Here is a 17,924-nt window from a genome sequence, read left to right on the forward strand (position 1 = left end):
CAAGACACTGCTGATCCCGCTGCACCACATCAGGAATGCCTCATGGGTCTTTTTGGTTTTATATTCAAGGTTATTTGTAGTTCCTTAGGATCAGAACATTCAGAACAGAAATATTTTAGAATTTTTCCAATTATGTCTGAACCTAGCACGCTACTTCCAAAGGACCACTCAGGCATAAATATCACTTTAACACACTGAGCAAGCATCATGTTAATGGGCTGTTGCTGAGAAAGAACATCCCAGTGAAAAAGCATAAAGAGACAGCACACCCAATAACTGGACAGCGCTTCTCCTTTTTCAAAAAAATTTTTATTGAAGTAGAGTTGATGGCGTGCACTTCTCTTTTTCCCCGTTTTTAGGGCTGCACCAGCAGCACATGGAAGTTCCCAGGCTAGGGGTCGAATCCGAGCTACAGCTGCCGGCCTACACCACAGTCACAGCCATGCAGGATCCAAGCCACATCTTTGACCTACACCACAGCTCACAGCAACACTGGATCCCCGACCCACTGAGGGAGGCCAGGGATGAACACTAGTCGGATTTGTTTCCGCTGTGCCAGGGGCAGCACTTCTCTCAAGTGGAGTCTTGGCAAAACTTGTCCCCCACCTGGAACACCAATAAATTTGAAAGTCCAAAAAGAACCCTAAAAACCTAAACAAGGCACCACCACATCTGCTCTTTAGTAACAACAGATTTTTGCCCCAGAGCAGAACAAACCCGAGCGCCTGGGGCTCTGAGTCTCTTTGCTCCCCTTTTACTTGCAGTTCCATCTACTAAGTCTCGTGACTTTTTCAGCTGATTGTGTCGTAAGCTGGCGAAGGGAAGTGAAACTGATCAGGAAAATAGGCCAGGAAAGAAGACAAAACCTACAAAGAGTAAACAAATTTAAGAGCTAAAAACCCCCACAACGATCAAAGCCTCTTCAGTAGTGACAGGTAGTTATCAACAAACCTGCCCTGAAGAGGCTCGAGGCAGGCTTCCGGAGGAGGTGGGGTTGGAAGCGGCTCCACAAAGCAGCAGGCGGGGCCCGCGAGGCCAGAGGGGTCAGCTTCCTGCAAACCGCACAAGTGGCCACAGCGTGCAGCAGGCGAGGAAAGAGAAGACCTGGCAAAGCCTCGTGGCAAAGCAGGAACTGGGAAGTTCGCGAGAGGTGCTTCAGGAAGTTTCTGGAAGCAGCGCGGTGGCGACTTTTCTGAGCAACGTAGGGAGTACGTGACTGGCTCGAGCGTTTGTGAACCTTCTGGGCAGGTGCCGCCCCTTCCCCTAAAGCATCGGAGTGGCGTCACAGCCGGCAGTGACCGAAACCCTTATGCCCCTTCAACTGAGTCTACCTTTAAACCCTGTGCTTTGTGCGGCTTTCAGGACCGAGTGGCACGACTCGGCCTCCTTCCTAATCCCTCCCGTCCTCCTCGAAGAGCCCCGAGGCTGAGAAGCGCGAGAGCCTCGGTGTCCCCGCAGAAACATCCGCTCAGCTCCGTGGGGCGGTCCCCGGGAGCTCCCACCCTCGGCCCGCGGCAGAGAACCGAAGGTCGAGTCCAATCCCATCTTTTCCTCCGCCGGCCCCGGGCTGGTCCCGGGGGCTCCGAGCTGAGCGGGCCGGCGGCCCGCCTTTCGTTTCGGGCGGTCGGAGACTGGGCAGGGGGGGGGTCTGAGTCGTGTCACGTGACGCCACAATCACGTGTCCACTCCAGGTCACGTGCGAGCCGGGCGCCGGGGGTAGGGAGGACGCCTCAACTCGCGCCCTCTCGCGAGATTCACGGAGGTCACGTGGCAGCGCGGGCGCAGCGCGGCCTCACGTGACGGGCGCCGCCGGCCGCGGGGTCTCTTTCCTCCCGCGGGCGCTGCCACGGGACCAGCTTCCCTCACGCCGGCCTGGTCAGCTCGCGGCCCGCCCGCCCCGGCTCAACCGCCCCCGACCCCCACCCGGCTCCCGCTCGCGCCCATGGCGGCCCCCGGCGGCGCCTGGCGACGGCCGCTCCTGCTGCTGCTGCTCGGTGAGGGGCCGGGTCGGGGTGAGGGGCTGCGCCGACCCCGAGGGATGGGGGCGGTGTGAGGGGCCGGGGGCCATGGGGGGGCTCGGGCGGGAGGCTGCGGAGGCTGCGGGCGCTGCGGGGCTGAGGGTCGGGCCGGGCCCGGGCACTCCGGGGGTCGGCGAGCCGGCGAGTCGTCCCTGCACCAGCCGAGGGGGCTGCGCGGGGAAGGGGTGGGCGGCCCAGGTGCCCAGCCGCGGCCGAGGGAGGGCGGGGCGCGGCCCCTGGGCTCCGAACTCGTGTCGTGGGTGAAGTGGGCAGTGACTTGGTGGTTTCCGAGCGGCGTGGTTCGCCCCTTTATCTTGGGGCACCGGTGGCCGCGGAGGGCTGCGTGCGGCCTGGGCCCCCGCCCGTCGCGGATCTCCCCACAGGAGGAAAGGGCGGCGCGGCGACCCCGGCCTTTAGAGTTCGTCCTTCGCGCTTTAACCTTCGCCCCTGGCAGGGTGGCGTGGAGCGCTGCTGCCCGTGTTTGTGTCGCTGGGGGATTTCGTTACGTTGTAAGGACTTGAGTTAAAGGGCGCCCGCAGTGGGCAGAAGGTTGAGGTCGGCTCGGTCGGGTCCCCCAGCAGCCTCTCCGTGTCTAGAGAGCCGTCGTGAGGAGCGCTGCTCCTGCTCTGTGTGCGCCGGGCCCCGGGAGTCGGAGGAGGGACTCCGACAGCCCTCCGAGCTCAGGAGCAGCCCGTGCGGGCGCGCGTCGTTGGATTTATCTGTTGTAGCGAGGAGGGAGTGCGCGCTGACCGAAGGGAACCACAGTGTGGCTTGATCTGGGGGCTCTTTGCCCGCCCGCGGTTCTTTCTCACCTTGTTCCCCGTGATGAGGGGAGGGCCAGGATCTGAAACGTGCAGAACGCAGCTGGTGGGAGCGCCACTGGAGTTCAGGAGACACGGAAAGAAACTCCCGTTCCCCCACTTAAGTGCGGTGAATTCTCTGGACACCTCTAAGTCTCGTCCTACCCGGATGTTCTGTTCTTGAGACGGAATGGATTTGGGTTTCAGGTCTTCCTTTTGTCTGCGGTGTAGAATGAGTTCTTTGAGCTGCAGAACAGCCACAAGGGATGACCTTATTCCAGCAGCAAACCCAAAGCCTTGCTCTCCCACAGCAGGTGTAATTAGTCAGGAGACGAGTTGCTGGAACAAGTCTTGCCATGTAGGAACAACTCCTTTATTAGAAGGGCTCCCATGCGTTAGAACTTTCATAATGGTTTTGTTTCATGTTTTAAAACTCACCTGTGGGGGGTGAGGGGATGGGCTGGCAGTTTGGGATGGAAATGCTATAAAATCTGGTCACGATGATCATTATACAACTATGAATAAAGTTCTTTGAGTAATTAAAAAAAACTCACCTGAACGAAGAGAAAAATTCATAAGCTCTCTACATTCCATCATATCTTTTAAGTTTTCTGTTCAGTTAAACTCTAGCTTTTAACAAAGATCTACTAAGAGTGTTTTAATGCACAATTCCACCACAAAGCTTCTTTTCTAAAAATATTTCAAACTTGTAACTTACAAATTCGCCCTGTGTTGATAACTAGGAAATTAAAGCTTTTGTGTTTCAGCAGTTGGTGGAAAGCACAGACAAACGTACACTCAAACCTTTTGGTCCGTATGTGTAAGTCTCTTGCCGGACACGGCCCTTCGAGCCGTTGGTGTCAGCTAGATGATCTCCTTCCTCTTTGCGAATGAAGAACTGTCACTTAGGAAGTTGGGAAAGTTTTATACTGACGAATGTCATCCTCAACTGTGGGAGTTTGTCCATTACTCATATCGGTGACTGAATTTTTTTTTTTCCTTGTAGGAGCCACGCCCATGGTACATGGAAGTTTCCAGGCTAGGGGTGGAACCGGAGCTTCAGCTGCCGGCCTGCGCCACAGCCACAGCCACTGGGGATCCAAGCTGACCACAGCTCATGGCAGTGCCGGATCCTTAACCCTCTGAGTGAGGCCAGGGATGGAACCCACGTCCTCATGGACCCTAGTTGGGTTCATTAACTGCTGAGCTACAATGGGAACTCCTGGTGACTGAATTCTTGCCTAGATTTGAGGTCAGGATATTTTGGGTCCATAATTGTGGGTTTATATTGATGGATCCACTCCGGGCTGTATTAGTTCTCTCCTCCTGGCTCCCGCGAGACTTGACTAAGAGGCACGTGCAGCACGTGCTTCCGTGGGAGCATGGGTTCAGCCACGTCGTGCTTATTTTTACACGTGTATCTTCATTGTCCCCCAGCCCCCTCGTGCCTCACCCATAGTCAGCGCTCATGCAGGGGCTGCACGTGAACAGCACTGGTCCCTAAACAAGCACGTCTGCCAGCTGTTGAGAGGTGTGCAAACTGCTCTCTAGAGGTTGTGATGTCCGGTTTGGTCTTTTTCCTTCCTTTGCGCCCTCGTGAATGACTGTATCACCAGTTAAGAAGAAAAATACTGGGTTTAAAAGAAGAAAAGAAATTAGAAAGTAATTTCTTAGATGTTAATGGTTCATTTTTATTTTATTTTTTGCCATTTCTTGGGCCGCTCCTGCGGCACGTGGAGGTTCCCAGGCTAGAGGTCGAATCGGAGCTGTAGCCACCGGCCTACGCCAGAGCCACAGCAACGCGGGATCCGAGCCGCATCTGCAGCCTACACCACAGCTCACGGCAACGCCGGATTGTTAACCCACTGAGCAAGGGCAGAGACCAAACCCGCAACCTCATGGTTCCTAGTTGGATTGGTTAACCACTGCGCCACGACGGGAACTCCCGTTAATGGTTTATTGACTCGTTCTATAGATGGCAGCCTCATTTCAGAAGGGAGTGTATTGTAACGTGAGGCACACGGGCTTGCTCGCCGAGCGCTGGAGAGAAAACGTGGTTCAGATGTGGCAGACACGTGCTCTGTCCCAGCGGACCTCGTTCCAGACCTGGCTCTCCGCCGTCGCTTCCTCTGTGACTTCGAGCAGTCAGCTAACCTCTCGGTGCTCTGGTCACCGTGTCTGTAAAAGGGCGTCGTCCTAGTGCCTGTTAAAGCTGTCACGACAGTCAGGGTAACTGCACAAGCAGCACGGGTGTCGGTTAAATAGAACGCTTACCTGATGTTTTGCTCAGGCGGTGAGGATTCGGTGATGAGCTTGGTGGGTGAGGGCTGTGAGGCACCGAACAGTGAATGGTAGCGGCCAACGCTGAAAGCGGGCTGATGCCCGGTCCTCATCACTGCTTGCTTTGGCGCACTTGAGGCTCTCACAGCCCTGAGATGTCAGTGCTCTTACTCCCACCGCGCAGGTTCCTAAAGCCAGGGCTTGGTGGTTCCTCCTGGCCCAAGGTCACGCAGCTAGTTTGTGGTGAGAGGTCTGTCCTAGACCTAGATCCCCTATCTCAAGCAGGCAGCTTCCCGCAGCTGCCCTGGTGTAGAGGAGGGAGTGTTCGGAGGCTTAGGGGAGAGGGGGCTTAGGGGAGGGGCTGCCTGGGAGGAGCAGTGGCTTTGGCTTTCAGAAGGGACACCCCTCAAGTTACTGCCAACAGTTTAACTAATACAAGAAGGTGATTTTTTTTTTAAACCAACTGCCGTTGTGATAGAGTTTAAAAAAAAAACTTTTGATCGTTAGCATACATACCTTTGTCTTACAGTTTTATGTTCCAACATTCTTGTCGATATTTTTCTCTTGACCACTGCTGTCTTCTGGGGGTAAATTTCTTGTTTTAATAAGCAAAAGTTTCTGGGAGTTCCCTTTGTGGTTCAGCGGTAATGAACCTGACCAGTATCCATGAGGATGCAGGTTCAATCCCTGGCCTTGCTCAGTGGGTTAAGGATCCAGCATTGCTGTGAGCTTTGGTGTAGGTCGCAGATGTGGCTAGGATCTGACATTGCTGTGGCTGTGGTGTGCGATTCAACCCCTAGCCTGGGAATGTCCATGTGCCTCGGGTGTGGCTTGTAAAAAGCAAAAATGTAATAATAGTGCTTCCTATTTTATTTAATTTTGTATGATGATTTTTACTTTTTCCTTCATAGCTGGTTTACAGTGTTCTGTCGATTTTTTACTGACCTAGTCACACACATATACATTCCTTTTTCTCACATTATCATGCTCCATCAGAAGTAACTAGATACGCCAGGGTCTGATTGCTTATCCATTCCAAAGGCAAGCCTTTGCATCCGTTGCCCCCAGATGCCCAGTCCATCCCGCTCCCTCCCCCTCGGCAACCACAAGTCTGTTCTCCATGCCCGTGATTCTCTTTTCTGTGGAAAGGTTCATGTGTGCCCTATGTTAGATTCCAGGTAAAAGTGATATCATATGGTGTTTGTTTTTCTCTCTCTGACTGACTTCACTCAGTATGAGAGTGTCTGCTTCCATCCGTGTTGCTGCAAATGGCACTTTCTGGTGTCTTTTCCATTGTGGATATGTACCACATCTTCTCAATCCAGCCATCTGTCGATGGACATTTGGGGTGTTTCCATGCCTTGGCTCTCGTGAGCAGTGCTGCAGTGAACATGCGGGTGCGTGTGCCTTTTTCAAGGAAAGGTTTGTCTGGATATGTGCCCCGGAGTGGGATGGCTGGGTCTTGTGGTAGTTCTACGCGTGTTTTTCTAAGGTACCTCCACACTATTCTCCATAGTGGTTGTACCAGCTCACATTCCCACCCTCAGTGCAGGAGGGTTCCCTTTTCTCCACACCCCCTCCAGCGTTTGTTATTTTTAGACTTATTAATGATGGCCGTTGTGACGGGCGTGAGGTGGTACCTCAGTAGTTTTGATTTGCATTTCTCTAATAATCAGGGATGTTGAGCGTTTTCGCATGTGCTTGTTGGCCATCTGTACATCTTCCTTGGAGAAATGTCTGTTCAGGTCTTTTGCCCGTTTTTCCATAAGGTTAACCCCCCAGGAAATTCAGAAAGTTGGCAATCAGTAAACGTCAGAAAATCAGTGAATCGATGCCGTAGCAGTTCAGATGGGAACAAAGTCACAGTGACCATAAAGAGCAGAGCACAGCTGTGGACAGCTGGTTCAGAAGATTTCGTGAAGAAAGATCAGGTGAGAGGACCTTGCCAAGAGGCCTCCTGGGCTGAGCACCTGAGAGTGCCAAGTCCAGCACAACTCGTGGACACACTGCAACATCCTGGCAGGAGTCACAGGGAGAAAGGAAGCCACTCAGCCTGGCAGTGGTTGCTGTGCACTTGTGACAGGTGGCTCATCTTAAGATGAAGGACGTGTGTTGCCCACATAGGTCAGTGTGAAAATAAGCTAAAGATGGACAGGTTACAAAACTCTTTGAATAGTATGATCCCATTCTGTTTTTAAAAATCACATGTTAGGAGTTCCCATCGTGGCACAGTGGTTAACGAACCTGACTGGCATCCATGAGGACACAGGTTCGATCCCTGGCCTCGCTCAGTGGGTTAAGGATCCGGTGTTGCCATGAGCTGTGGTGTAGGTTGCGGACTCGGCTTGGATCCTGAGTTGCTGTGTCCCTGGTGTAGGCTGGTGGCTACAGCTCCGATAGGACCCTTGGTCTGGCAACCTCCATGTACCGTGCCTGTGGCCCTTAAAAGAGAAAAAGACCAAAAAAAAAGAAAATCACATATTGTCTGTAAACATAATAATCTTGAGACGTGTACATCAAAGTGTTGACAGTGATTTTTTTTCTTTTGAAAGTCTATGTGTTTTACAAAGTCCATGTATTGATTTTACAATAAAGGAATAAGTGAGTTCCTTTAAAAAATAACAGTAATATTCAAAATTTTCTGGGCCTCTCCAGAATAAATATGAACCTCTGCTGCTGCTGATGCTTATTTTAAGTTTGTTATAGTGATTCTTCATTGTCTTTTGAAAGGTCAAGACCCTCAGCATGCTACTAAGTGGAAAAACTGATTGAAAAGTTGCTTAATGTGAAATGTTTCATAATGAAGGGTTTTGAGCTTTCTGGTGATTTAGGGAACTGTTTTACAGACAGCAGCTTGGTAGGAACTGACCCTGCTCCTGCTGGGTTGGGCTGGCCTGGTGGCGTGTGGCTCCCACGGCCAGGGAGGGCGTCCCGGCCTGGGGTGGCCTCGTCCTCTGGTTCCAGCGCCCAAGGCTTTCTCTGCTGCTGCCCTGTGTTCGCCTTGCAGGCATCTCTGGCTCCTGCGCACGCACCCCAGCTCTCTCAGAGGCATGTCTGTAAAACCTTCACAGTGTCGGAAAAGACTCGGGGATTTTCTCTAGGTTTTTAAAAGGAATGTTCATTCATTGGAAGTGAATTTAGTGTGATCTTGCTTGAGGGTGCTTGCGGGGGTGGGGGTCAAAAATTTGCAAAACAAGCATTTCCTTGTCCCCTTCAGTTTGCTTCAGTCTCCTGTAGCAGCCTTTCTTTCGTTCTTTCTTTCTTTCTTTCTTTCTTTTGTCTTTTTAGGGCCACACCTGAGGTATATGGAGGTTCCCAGGCTAGGGGTTGAATCAGAGCTGCAGCTGCCGGCCTACACCATGGCCACAACAACGCAGGATCCAAGCCTTGTCTGCGGCCTACACCAGAGCTCATGGATCCTTGACCCACTGAGTGAGGCTAGGAGTCAAACCGAGTCCTCATGGATACTGGTTGGATTCGTCACGGGTGAGCCGTGATAGGAACTCCCCTTTTTTCTTTTAATTAAAGTCTAGTTGACTTCCAGCACTGTTTCTGGTATACAGCAAAGCGATTCAGTTACACGTGTATTTCTCTCTAGATATACATAGATCTACACATAGATGGATGTGCAGGTATAGCTCTATAGACAGATCTGCGTATAGACACACACACATTTAACTGCTAAGTAGTGATTATATGTATCTTAATCCCAGCCGCCGTATTCATCCCCCCCCCCCCCCCCCCCGCTTTGGTAACCATGTTTGTTTTCTATGTCTGTGAGTCTGTTTCTTTTTTTAAGTGAGTTCATCTGCTTAGGTTCACAGTTTAGGTTCCGTATGTAAGTGCTATCATGTGCTGTTTGTGTGTCTCTCTCTGACTTCTTTAGTGTAACTATTCCGGGTCCATCCATGTTGCTGCACGTGGCATCGTTCTGTTCTTTCTTATGGCGGAGTAGTACTCCGTTGTGTGTATGTGCCACGTCTTCTTGATCCCTCCTCAGTCGATGGACGTTTAGGTTTGCTCCCTGTCTCGGCCGCTGTGAACAGAGCAGCTGTTCTCTGGGAATGGAGACTCGGTCTCCCTCGACAGAGGCCTCCGGGGAGATGCACATGGGGTCTCTGTCTCTACCCGTGGCTTTAACACGTGGGAGCTGCTTTGAGGATCTTCCTGGTGGCCGTCCTGAGGGTGAGGTGAGCTGGGCTCACTGCAGCCGTTCACCTTGACCTTGTCGGGACAGGGTTTCAGAATGCCAAGCTGGTTAGGTGTCCTCCGAGGGTGCCTGAGAGGCATCGTAGCCAGGTGTGTCACCACGTGGTGAAGGGCACACAGGGGTCTGAACAGGGACAAGGGGCGAGGTCCTCGGAGCGGCCAGACCCAAGGCTGCCCAGTGGCTGCTTGGCTTTGGAACTGTCACAAACACCTGGTTTTGCCAGTCTCTCTCTGAGAGCAGCATGGGCTTGGGCACAGCTCCCAAGTTCCCCTCTTCTCCAGGGGCCTCAGGGTCCACCCTGAGGACTTGGCTCAGAGGGGCGGCCACTCCCCCCGCCCCGGCTGCTTAGCGGAACCACCTGGAGGGTGGGCGGTGTCCCAAGGCCTCCGCCCGCTGCGTAGGTCGCCTGCATTTCCAGCCTTTCTGGAAATGGGGCAAGAGTTCAGGTCTTTGAGTCCCTGGCTGTTCTTGCCACATGACCCTTCCACCCCGCGGGTGACCGTAGAAGGTCAGTGTTGAGGTTGAGCCCTGCCTTCAGGACCCCACCCCCACCTCCCAGAGATGCCGGGAAGGAGCGCGGGGCGGCCTGTGCGTGGGGTCGCCCGGAGTTGACCTGTGATTTCCCTGTAAGGGTCCTGAAGTGAAGCATTGAAGAGCTGATGGCAGGTCGGCAACCTGGAGGGCGTCTTTAGAATCGCGTCCCGGAGGACGGAAGGCGGGCTGACCCCAGCCCGGGTCCCCGCGCGCGCCTCGGGCTTCAGTGATTCCAGGAGGCCGGCGCGCTCTCCTGAGGAGCCCCGCAGCCGCCTTCGAAAGGTGTGTTTTCAAAAATGCGTCCAGCCGTCTCTGTCTCCTCTGGCCCCGCAGGCCTCGCGCATGGCGCCTCGGCGGTGTTCGTGGTGAGCGACGGCAACGGGACCGCCTGCATCATGGCCGACTTCGCCGCCGCCTTCGAGATCAGCTACGACAGCCCGAGCGGCGCCAAGGTCGGCACAGCGGGGCTCGCCCGCCGCTGGGGGGGGCGGGGGCGGGCGGGTGGCTCGCCTGGCCGGGCCTCTTCAGGGGCTCGCAGCTCACTTGGCCGGTTTTCTCACGGGCGTTTTCCCCGTTTTCTTCTGGACGACCCCTGGCCGCCTCAGGGTGGCACCTTGTCCTGGTGCCACGCTGATCATCCCCTGCGGCTGGGCTCTCTCGAGGTCTTTGTGTGCCCGGGGTACAGCCTGTGAATAGAGCTCTGCTTTAGGCAAACTCACGCCCAAGAATTGCATGTGAACAGTTGTTGGAGGAGCAGAGCCACGGAACTAGATGGATTCAAGCGTCCCTTGTGGTTTTGTTAAAACCATTTTATGCTTTTTTACGGTGAGGAAGGCTTGCGCGTTCACCAGATTCCTGACAAATAAGCAGCATTTGTTACTTCTTTCTCTGTTAGTTCCTTAGTAGGACCAGTTCACTCGCTCCTATTTAACACGTCCTCTTGTAAATATAACCCTAAACCAGACATGAACTGCATGCTAACTTGAAGCGTGTTTTCCCTGCCGTCTCCACGTGCCAGATGCCGTAATGCTTCCTGGGCACTGGGAGGGCAGCCGGGCCCAGGGCCGAGGGAGGACCTGCGGTTCTGTCTCTGCGCCCTGGCCTTGCGCCCAGCTGCTTGGCTTCCACGTCCATCTGTCCCGTCTCTGTGCACATGTGGTCTTTGTCAAAGCAGCGGGAAGCCGGGACAGTTTTGTTCCACAGAAGCGTCTTCAGTTTTAAGACTTGTCCAAGCACCTTTCAATTTCTGCTTCATTTTTTTGTTTGGATTTTAAAAATACTGTTTCATCGTGTATGAATTATGTTACACAAATGGGATTGTCCCCCTGCGTTACGTGCCTTCCCACTTCACAAAGTGTGTCTTTGTCCCGGACGTGGCCTGTCCAACAGGAGAGCTTATCACCGGTCATTCTTGGGGCCAGTTCATCAAGACGGGTTCTGGTGGCTTTCGGGTTGCTTGTTTTACTTGTGGTTAATTCAGACAGTTCTGCAGTAAACTCCCTCTTCTCTTTGATTAGGGAGACATAGTCTAAACTTTTCTTCAGCAAAGAAGTGGTTGATGGCTTTTTTGCAAATAAAAGCATATAGCTCATCTTGAAGCCCAAGGTGAATTATTTCAGTTTTCTGAGATAACTTTAGTTTTAATTCTCTTGTAAATTAAAATTATATTAATGAAGAAAAATTTCAATTACATGAAGTCATCTCCTTTTTTTGGCTGCACCTGCCGCATGTGGAAATTCCCAGACCAGGTATCAAATCTGAGCTTTGGCCTCGGCTTACGCCACAGCTCCTGCAACGCGGGATCCTTAACCCTCTGCATCAGGCTAGGGATCGAACTCGCGCCTCAGCAGTGCTCTGAGCTTTTGCGACAACACTGGATCCTTCAGGTGCTGCACCACATGGGAACTCCTGAAACCGTCAGTCCTACCCTTGAATTACTTTTTGGTCTGTTACTCGTCATGTAATACGGACTCTTTATGGTTTTTGTTTTTATTGGAAAGGGGTGTGTTAGTAGCGACCCCTGAGACGGAGCTGGGGTCTGAGTTTCTGTCAGACTTAGGATCTTTCCGTGGTGTCTCGGGGTCCCTTCAGTGACCCTGTTCCCCTGCGTGTTCTAGAACACGACCTTCAGCCTGCCAGCCAGCGCCCAGGTGTTAAACAGCAGCTCTTGTGGTAAAGAGAACACCTCCGACTCCAGTCTGGTGATTGCTTTTGGAAGAGGACACACGCTCACCCTCAGTTTCACAAGAAATGCCACCCGTTACAGCGTCCAGCTGATGACGCTGGTTTATAATCTGTCGGACGCAGAGTTCTTCCCCAGCGCGAGCTCTAAGGGTAAGACCCCAAATAGGCCAGTTCGGGAGTGGAGACAGTTGGGCTGAGGAGGGGGTGTCTGCAGCTGCTTTTCACGAAGCGCTTCCCGCAGTGAATCACCGCCTCTGTGAACGCAGGCGCCAAGACGGTGGCAGCCAGCACCGACATCAGGGCGGACCTCAACACCAAGTACAGGTGCGTGAGCGACAGCCAGGTGCACCTGCTCAAAAACGTGACCGTCACCCTCGGCAACGCCACCATCCAGGCGTACCTGGCGAACAACAGCTTCAGCCAGCAAGGTAGGCCCGCCCTGGCCCGGCGCTGTTGGTCCGCCTCCCGTGGGTGCCCAGTGGCCTGGTGCCGTGGAGGACGCGAGCCCTTGTTACCGTGCGGCCGCCCGCGTTGGAGAGGGTGACCTCTTCAGATGCGGGGGATTAAAACGGGAACGGGGCAGGGCAGGCCCCCCGTCTTCCCTCTGAGAGCGCGTGAGGTCAGGTCACAGGTGTCCTTGAGCTCAAGCCCGCTGTGTCCACAGAGACTCTGCCTTCCCTCAGTCCAGCGCAGGGGGGCCCGAGGCAGGTGGCCAGCCTCCCCACGTGCTGCTGGGTGGCTCATGGGCCGCAGTCGCTTCCAGGAGGGGCAGGGGAGTGTTTGAGCCTTGACCCGCAGGCTTGGCACTGCGGAACCTGTGGTCTGCAGGCCACCTGTCAGCCTCCTGTGTGCCTGGCTGCCAGGGCCTCCAGTCTCTGCACGGCCAGCAAGCTAAGGGTGGTGTTTAGGCTTGTGAATTTAAGGTTAAAAAATCAGAAGAACATTTTCCGACACGTGAAAACGATGCCATAGCTAACGTTTCATCGGGCCATAGCCACCACCATTCACGTGCCTGTTCCTGTGGCTGCTCTCGTGCCCACGTAGCAGAGCCGAGGGGGGACAGGCACCTGGGCACCAGAGTCTGCCATGGACACAGCCGTCCACAGCGAAAGCTTGCTGACCCCTGAGCTGGAGGAGTGTCAGCCGCGGGGCTGGGCCTGGAGGGGAACCCAGGTGACAGAAGTACGGCCGAAGTGGGGTCCCCAAGGACCTGGGCGAGGCCCTTCCACCAGCCGCCCCTCTCAGCCCGGCGTGGGCTGGGGGAGCAAGCCCCTTCTAGGACCTGCTGGTGCCCTGGCCCAGGCAGCGGGTACCAAGCTAAGGCTCGGAGTGGTCAGCCTGCGTGGTCACGAGGCTCACCAGGGTGTCCAGAGCAGACGCCCAGAGGTCGTGACGCGTGGTCTCTGAGTTGCTGGCTCTTGCAGTGACTCACCTGCCCCACCTCCTGCTTCCCAATGGGGGCACGTTCACGTATTGGTAGACGAGAGGCATGGGGGTGGGTCTGTCCCCACATGAGCCCCTGCCACCAGCACCTCCCCGAAGGCATTCTTGTGTCCCACACGGGGTCACCAGGGTATGGCTGGTTGTCTGGGTTAGCTGGTCAGAAGCTTGGTCACTGTGCTTTCCCTGGCCTTGGGTGGGCCTGAGACTGGACCACCTCCCCTCGTAGTCTGTGACTGTCCCATGACTTCATGCCTGCCCACCAGGGCAGGTGTGACTGCCTTCGAGAGGCCACGGCACCCGGAGTAAACCCTCTGGGGAGGAGAGGGCCTGGTGCCCTGAAGTTAGAGAGCCCCCCGCCCCCATCAGTGCCCCGGGCTCACCTGTACCCTCCCCATGAGGAGGGCCCTGTGGAGCTGGGGCACGTCTTGTGGCCAAGTCACACCCTGCACAGTTGTCCCTGCACCTGTAGAGCTGGGGCCGGACGTCAGGACTGGCCAAGGGCAGCTCCCATCTCTCCGCCCTGACTTCCTGCCTGATCTGCTGTCGCACGGGACCTGGCCTGCAGTGGCCTCCCGTGGCCTGGCCGTGGGCTCCCGGCTCAGCAGTTGTGCAGAAGGGCCCAGATTGGACAGAAGCTGCTCCACTGTCCCAGAAGCCTACTAGGCTGACAGTGCCCAGGAGTGCCGCGTGCCTTGGAGCACAGGGCGCTCACTGATCTCCGCGGAGGCGTGTCTGTCCTGCTCCTGTGGAAGACGCCTGGTTACTTCTCCACTTGGCTTCAGACACCCTTGCTCTCGGGTGGCAGTTTTGGGTGGATCAAGTTCGGGGGGGGGGGGTGGCGGGGAGGTTGGGTTCACAGTCACAGCGTGTGCCCCGCCCTCCCCCACTGGGCCGTCCCTGGGGAGTGTCCATCGTGTCCTGCGGACATTGCCTGCTGCTCCCTTGGGGCCCCGTGCTGGTGGCCCCAGCTCCCTCTGTGCCCTGGTGTCCGTCTGTCCCTGTTGGTGCTCTGGGCCCCTCTGCTGCTGGCCCTGGGACTGTCTCCAGCCCTGGGCCTGGCACGTGGGTTTCAGGTGGCCTGTGGCGACTGTCCTGGGGGTGTGGTGGGACTGGTGGTTGTGTGGGAGGGGTCTTGGTGGGCAGGGGGCCACCTGAGGCTGGGCTGGAGCAGCTGGAACTGGCACCCAGACTGGTGGGCGGGTCCTCTTGAGACGGTTGGCTGGTGTCCACGGGTCCCTGTGGTCCAAGGAAGCAGCAGGACTAGCCACCACCGTCCCCGCAGAGACGCGATGTGAGCAAGACAAGCCCTCACCGCCCACCCCGACGGCACCGCCCGCACCCACCCCCACCCCAGCACCCACGAGCCCCGTGGTGTCCAGATACAACGTGAGCGGCGCCAACGGGACCTGCCTGCTGGCCAGCATGGGGCTGCAGCTGAACGTCACCTACAGGACGAAGGACAACACGGTAGGCCGCGGCCCCAAGCCACTCCCAGGTGCCGCCCCTCGGGCCGCGTGGACCACGAGTCCAGGGACAGGTTCTGGCTGGTGTGTCCTGAGCCAAGGGCCCCCTCCTCCTAATGGACCCCGTCGTGTCTTGTCTGTCCCCACGGCACGGGGGTGTTGACCTAGGAGAACCTTGCATTGTCTTAAGTACTTGACCTTGCAGGCCTGGGGTCGCCTCTGGACCCCTCCTGTGAGGGGAGCGGCCTCCCGAGACGGAGGGGAGCGTGCTGAGCGTGGGGAGCGGCCTCCCGAGACGGAGGAGCCTGCATCCCACGGGGCGGGACGGAGGGGAAGCCACCTGCGTCGCGTGTACTTTGCCTGCGGGTTTCAGGCGCCGTGGAGCTGGCCCTGGGGAGCGTGGGGCCGCCGGGTGGGGGAAGGCTGACCTCTCGATGCTTCTCGCCTAGACCGTGACCAGAGGGCTCAACATCAACCCCAACAAGACCACGTTCGGCGGGAGCTGCTCCGCCCAGCTGGTGACCCTGGAGCTGCAGGGCGAGAGCCTGCGGCTGCTGGCCCTCCAGTTTGCCCTGGTGAGGGTCCCGCCCGCCCCCCCACCCCCCGCCTCCGCCCAGAAACCCTGCCCACAGCCGGGCCTTCCGCATTTGCCTGCCTCTTTGGGCCCCCGCTCCCCAACCCCTGCTCCGGCAGCCGCTGCTGCAAACACCACATTCAGGAAAGGGGTGACCTGTGGCCTCGGACGAGGTCCTGGGCTGGCTTCCCTGCTTCCTTCTTTTTTTTGGCTATTTTAGGGCCACACGTGCGTCACATGGAGGTTCCCAGGCTAGGGGTCGAGTCAGAGCTGTAGCCGCCAGCCTACACCACAGCTCACGGCAACACCGGATCCTTGACCCGCTGAGCAAGGCCAGGGATCGAACCTGCGTCCTCATGGGTGCTGGTCGGCTTCTCTGACCACTGAGCCACGACGGGAACGTCCTTATCTCTTCTTGTACCTGGTGGGAAGATGCAGGTTAGCAAAATGACGGGAAAAGCAGAGGTGTGCCTTGCGGTACACGCAGTGCGTGCGCCTTGGAGCAGTGGGCTTTCTCCTGATGGAGTTCCGCTTTTCCAAAAAGGTGACCTTTTTAGAACAGGCCCCCTTTCAGCAGGAACCTGGCTCTGTATCAAGGCCTGTCAGGAGCTCATTGGGATTTGCGTTCCTGAGGTGGAGGCCTTTTGGGGACCAGCCCCCAGTTTTGGTCTAAAGCCAGGGCCGCGGGAGGCCACGTTGTCACTGGAGACCCTGGGGTCTGGCGGTGACTGATGACTGTGTGCTCTCTTGAAGAACACGAGTTCCAGCCGGGTCTTCCTCCAGGGAGTCCAGCTGAACATGACTCTGCCGGACGCCAGAGGTAAGAGCCCCCCGCCCCTGCACCCACCCCCCACCCGCCCCCCGCGGGTGCCTGGAGCGCCGCCTCCGCTGCCTTTTTTGCAGACCCCAGCTTTAGCGCCGCCAACAGTTCGCTGAGGGCGCTGCAGGCCACCGCTGGCAACTCCTACAAGTGCAGGTCGGAGCAGCGCTTGCAGGTCACGGAGGCCTTTGCCCTGAACGTGTTCCAAGTGCGGGTCCAGGCGTTCCGCGTGGACGGGGACAAGTTCGGGCCCGGTGAGTAGCGTCAGGTGTGGTTCAGGCCGCTCCGCTCGGGAGCAAACTCCGCTGTCCGCGGGACCTCGGGACCTTGCTCCGAGGGCCCAGCCCAGCTGGGGGCTGCCCGCCTCCCGCTCCGCGAGGCCCTGCTCTGCGGAGGCCGTGGGCCCTTCCCCTCGGGAGCAGGTGGGCGCTGCCCGGGCGCGGGCGCAGGAGGAGGTGGCAGCTGCCTTGTCTCCGCAGCGGAGGAGTGTCAGCTGGACGAGAACAGCATGCTCATCCCCATCGCCGTGGGCGGCGCCCTGGCGGGCCTGGTCCTCGTCGTCCTCATGGCCTACCTCGTCGGCAGGAAGAGGAGCCACGCCGGCTACCAGACCATCTAGCGCCCGCCGCGCCGGCAGCCTCGCTGGGTGTAGGTGGCTGTCAGGGGCACCCTTGTCTCGCAAACTGGTTTTCACATCTGCTTTTTCCAATGTGAAGTTCATCCGGCAACATTTACTATGCACAAGAGTAACTGCGGAAATGACGGTGTTAATTTTGCTAACTGGGTTAAATATTTTGCTAACTGGTTAAACGTTAATATTTACCAAAGTAGGACTCGGGGCGGGCGGGGGGGGGGGGTGAGAGTGCTTTTCTAAACTGGCACTGGCTCCGCTATCATCTGGCTGTGAGGTTCCGGGGTTCGCTCTTTTCACTCTACCTGGTTTAAGCCTTACGGAGGGAGGGTCTCTGGTCTTGACGCTGTGACCCATGGCGGCCGGGAGCGGAGGCTGCCGCGCCAGGGCTGGGGCAGGGGCAGGAGTCGTGGACAGAACGAGGAGGGGGGTGTGGGGGGGCGCCCGTTAAGCTTCAGCAGCCCTCGCGCGGCCCTGCGGCTCCCTGTGCTCCGCCACCTGAGAGCTGGCAATTTTTTAAATAGAAAAATGGGTGTTATTTTTATTTACTTTTTTGTAAAGTGATTTTGTCTTCTGTTTGAGGTTTGGGGTGATCCTTTGCACCGTGTACAGTAATTGTTCACTGATTGACGCTTGCAGCTCAGTGGCTGTGCGCTGAGGGTCCGTCCCCTCCTGGGACGTGTTGCCGTAACAATGCTAATAAATGTCTCTTCGTTTGTCTGCCTGGGCCTCGTGCTTTCGTCAGCTCCCAGGGGAGGTCCCGATGGCGACGGTCCCCTGCACGGCGCGTGGAGCCTGTGGCTCAGTCTCCCCGTGGGAGGTGGGCGCTGGCCTGACCTCCAGGATGGCGGTGGGGCAGGGCGGGGCTCAGGCCTGGAGGCGGCACAGACCTGTGTGCTCAGGGCCGCAGGCCTTGGGGGAGGCAGAAGGCAGCTCCTGTGGTCCCGGCCACCACCCATGTGCCAGT

General features: G+C 56.6%; 1 protein-coding gene across 1 annotated transcript; it reads left to right on the forward strand.

Moving 5' to 3' along the window:
• The first annotated feature begins 1,802 nt into the window (after positions 1-1,802).
• LAMP1 (lysosomal associated membrane protein 1) lies at positions 1,803-17,677 on the forward strand. Its single transcript, XM_047756519.1, has 9 exons — positions 1,803-1,994; positions 10,176-10,294; positions 11,960-12,176; positions 12,293-12,454; positions 14,752-14,936; positions 15,382-15,507; positions 16,260-16,326; positions 16,410-16,580; positions 16,806-17,677. Exons 1-9 carry the CDS (start codon positions 1,943-1,945, stop codon positions 16,943-16,945), a joined length of 1,239 nt encoding a protein of 412 aa, XP_047612475.1. The 5' UTR covers positions 1,803-1,942; the 3' UTR covers positions 16,946-17,677.
• The last annotated feature ends 247 nt before the right edge of the window (positions 17,678-17,924 follow it).

This window comes from Phacochoerus africanus, chromosome 13, assembly GCF_016906955.1.
Source record: "Phacochoerus africanus isolate WHEZ1 chromosome 13, ROS_Pafr_v1, whole genome shotgun sequence".
NCBI lineage: Eukaryota > Metazoa > Chordata > Mammalia > Artiodactyla > Suidae > Phacochoerus > Phacochoerus africanus.

Bases quoted from the DNA above. Each gene is read 5' to 3' on its own strand.
- LAMP1 (XM_047756519.1), top strand. From the start codon at position 1,943: ATGGCGGCCCCCGGCGGCGCCTGGCGACGGCCGCTCCTGCTGCTGCTG. The intron at 10,295-11,959 runs GTCGGCACAGCG...TGCGTGTTCTAG, and splicing joins ACAGCCCGAGCGGCGCCAAG to AACACGACCTTCAGCCTGCC. The intron at 14,937-15,381 runs GTAGGCCGCGGC...CTTCTCGCCTAG, and splicing joins ACAGGACGAAGGACAACACG to ACCGTGACCAGAGGGCTCAA.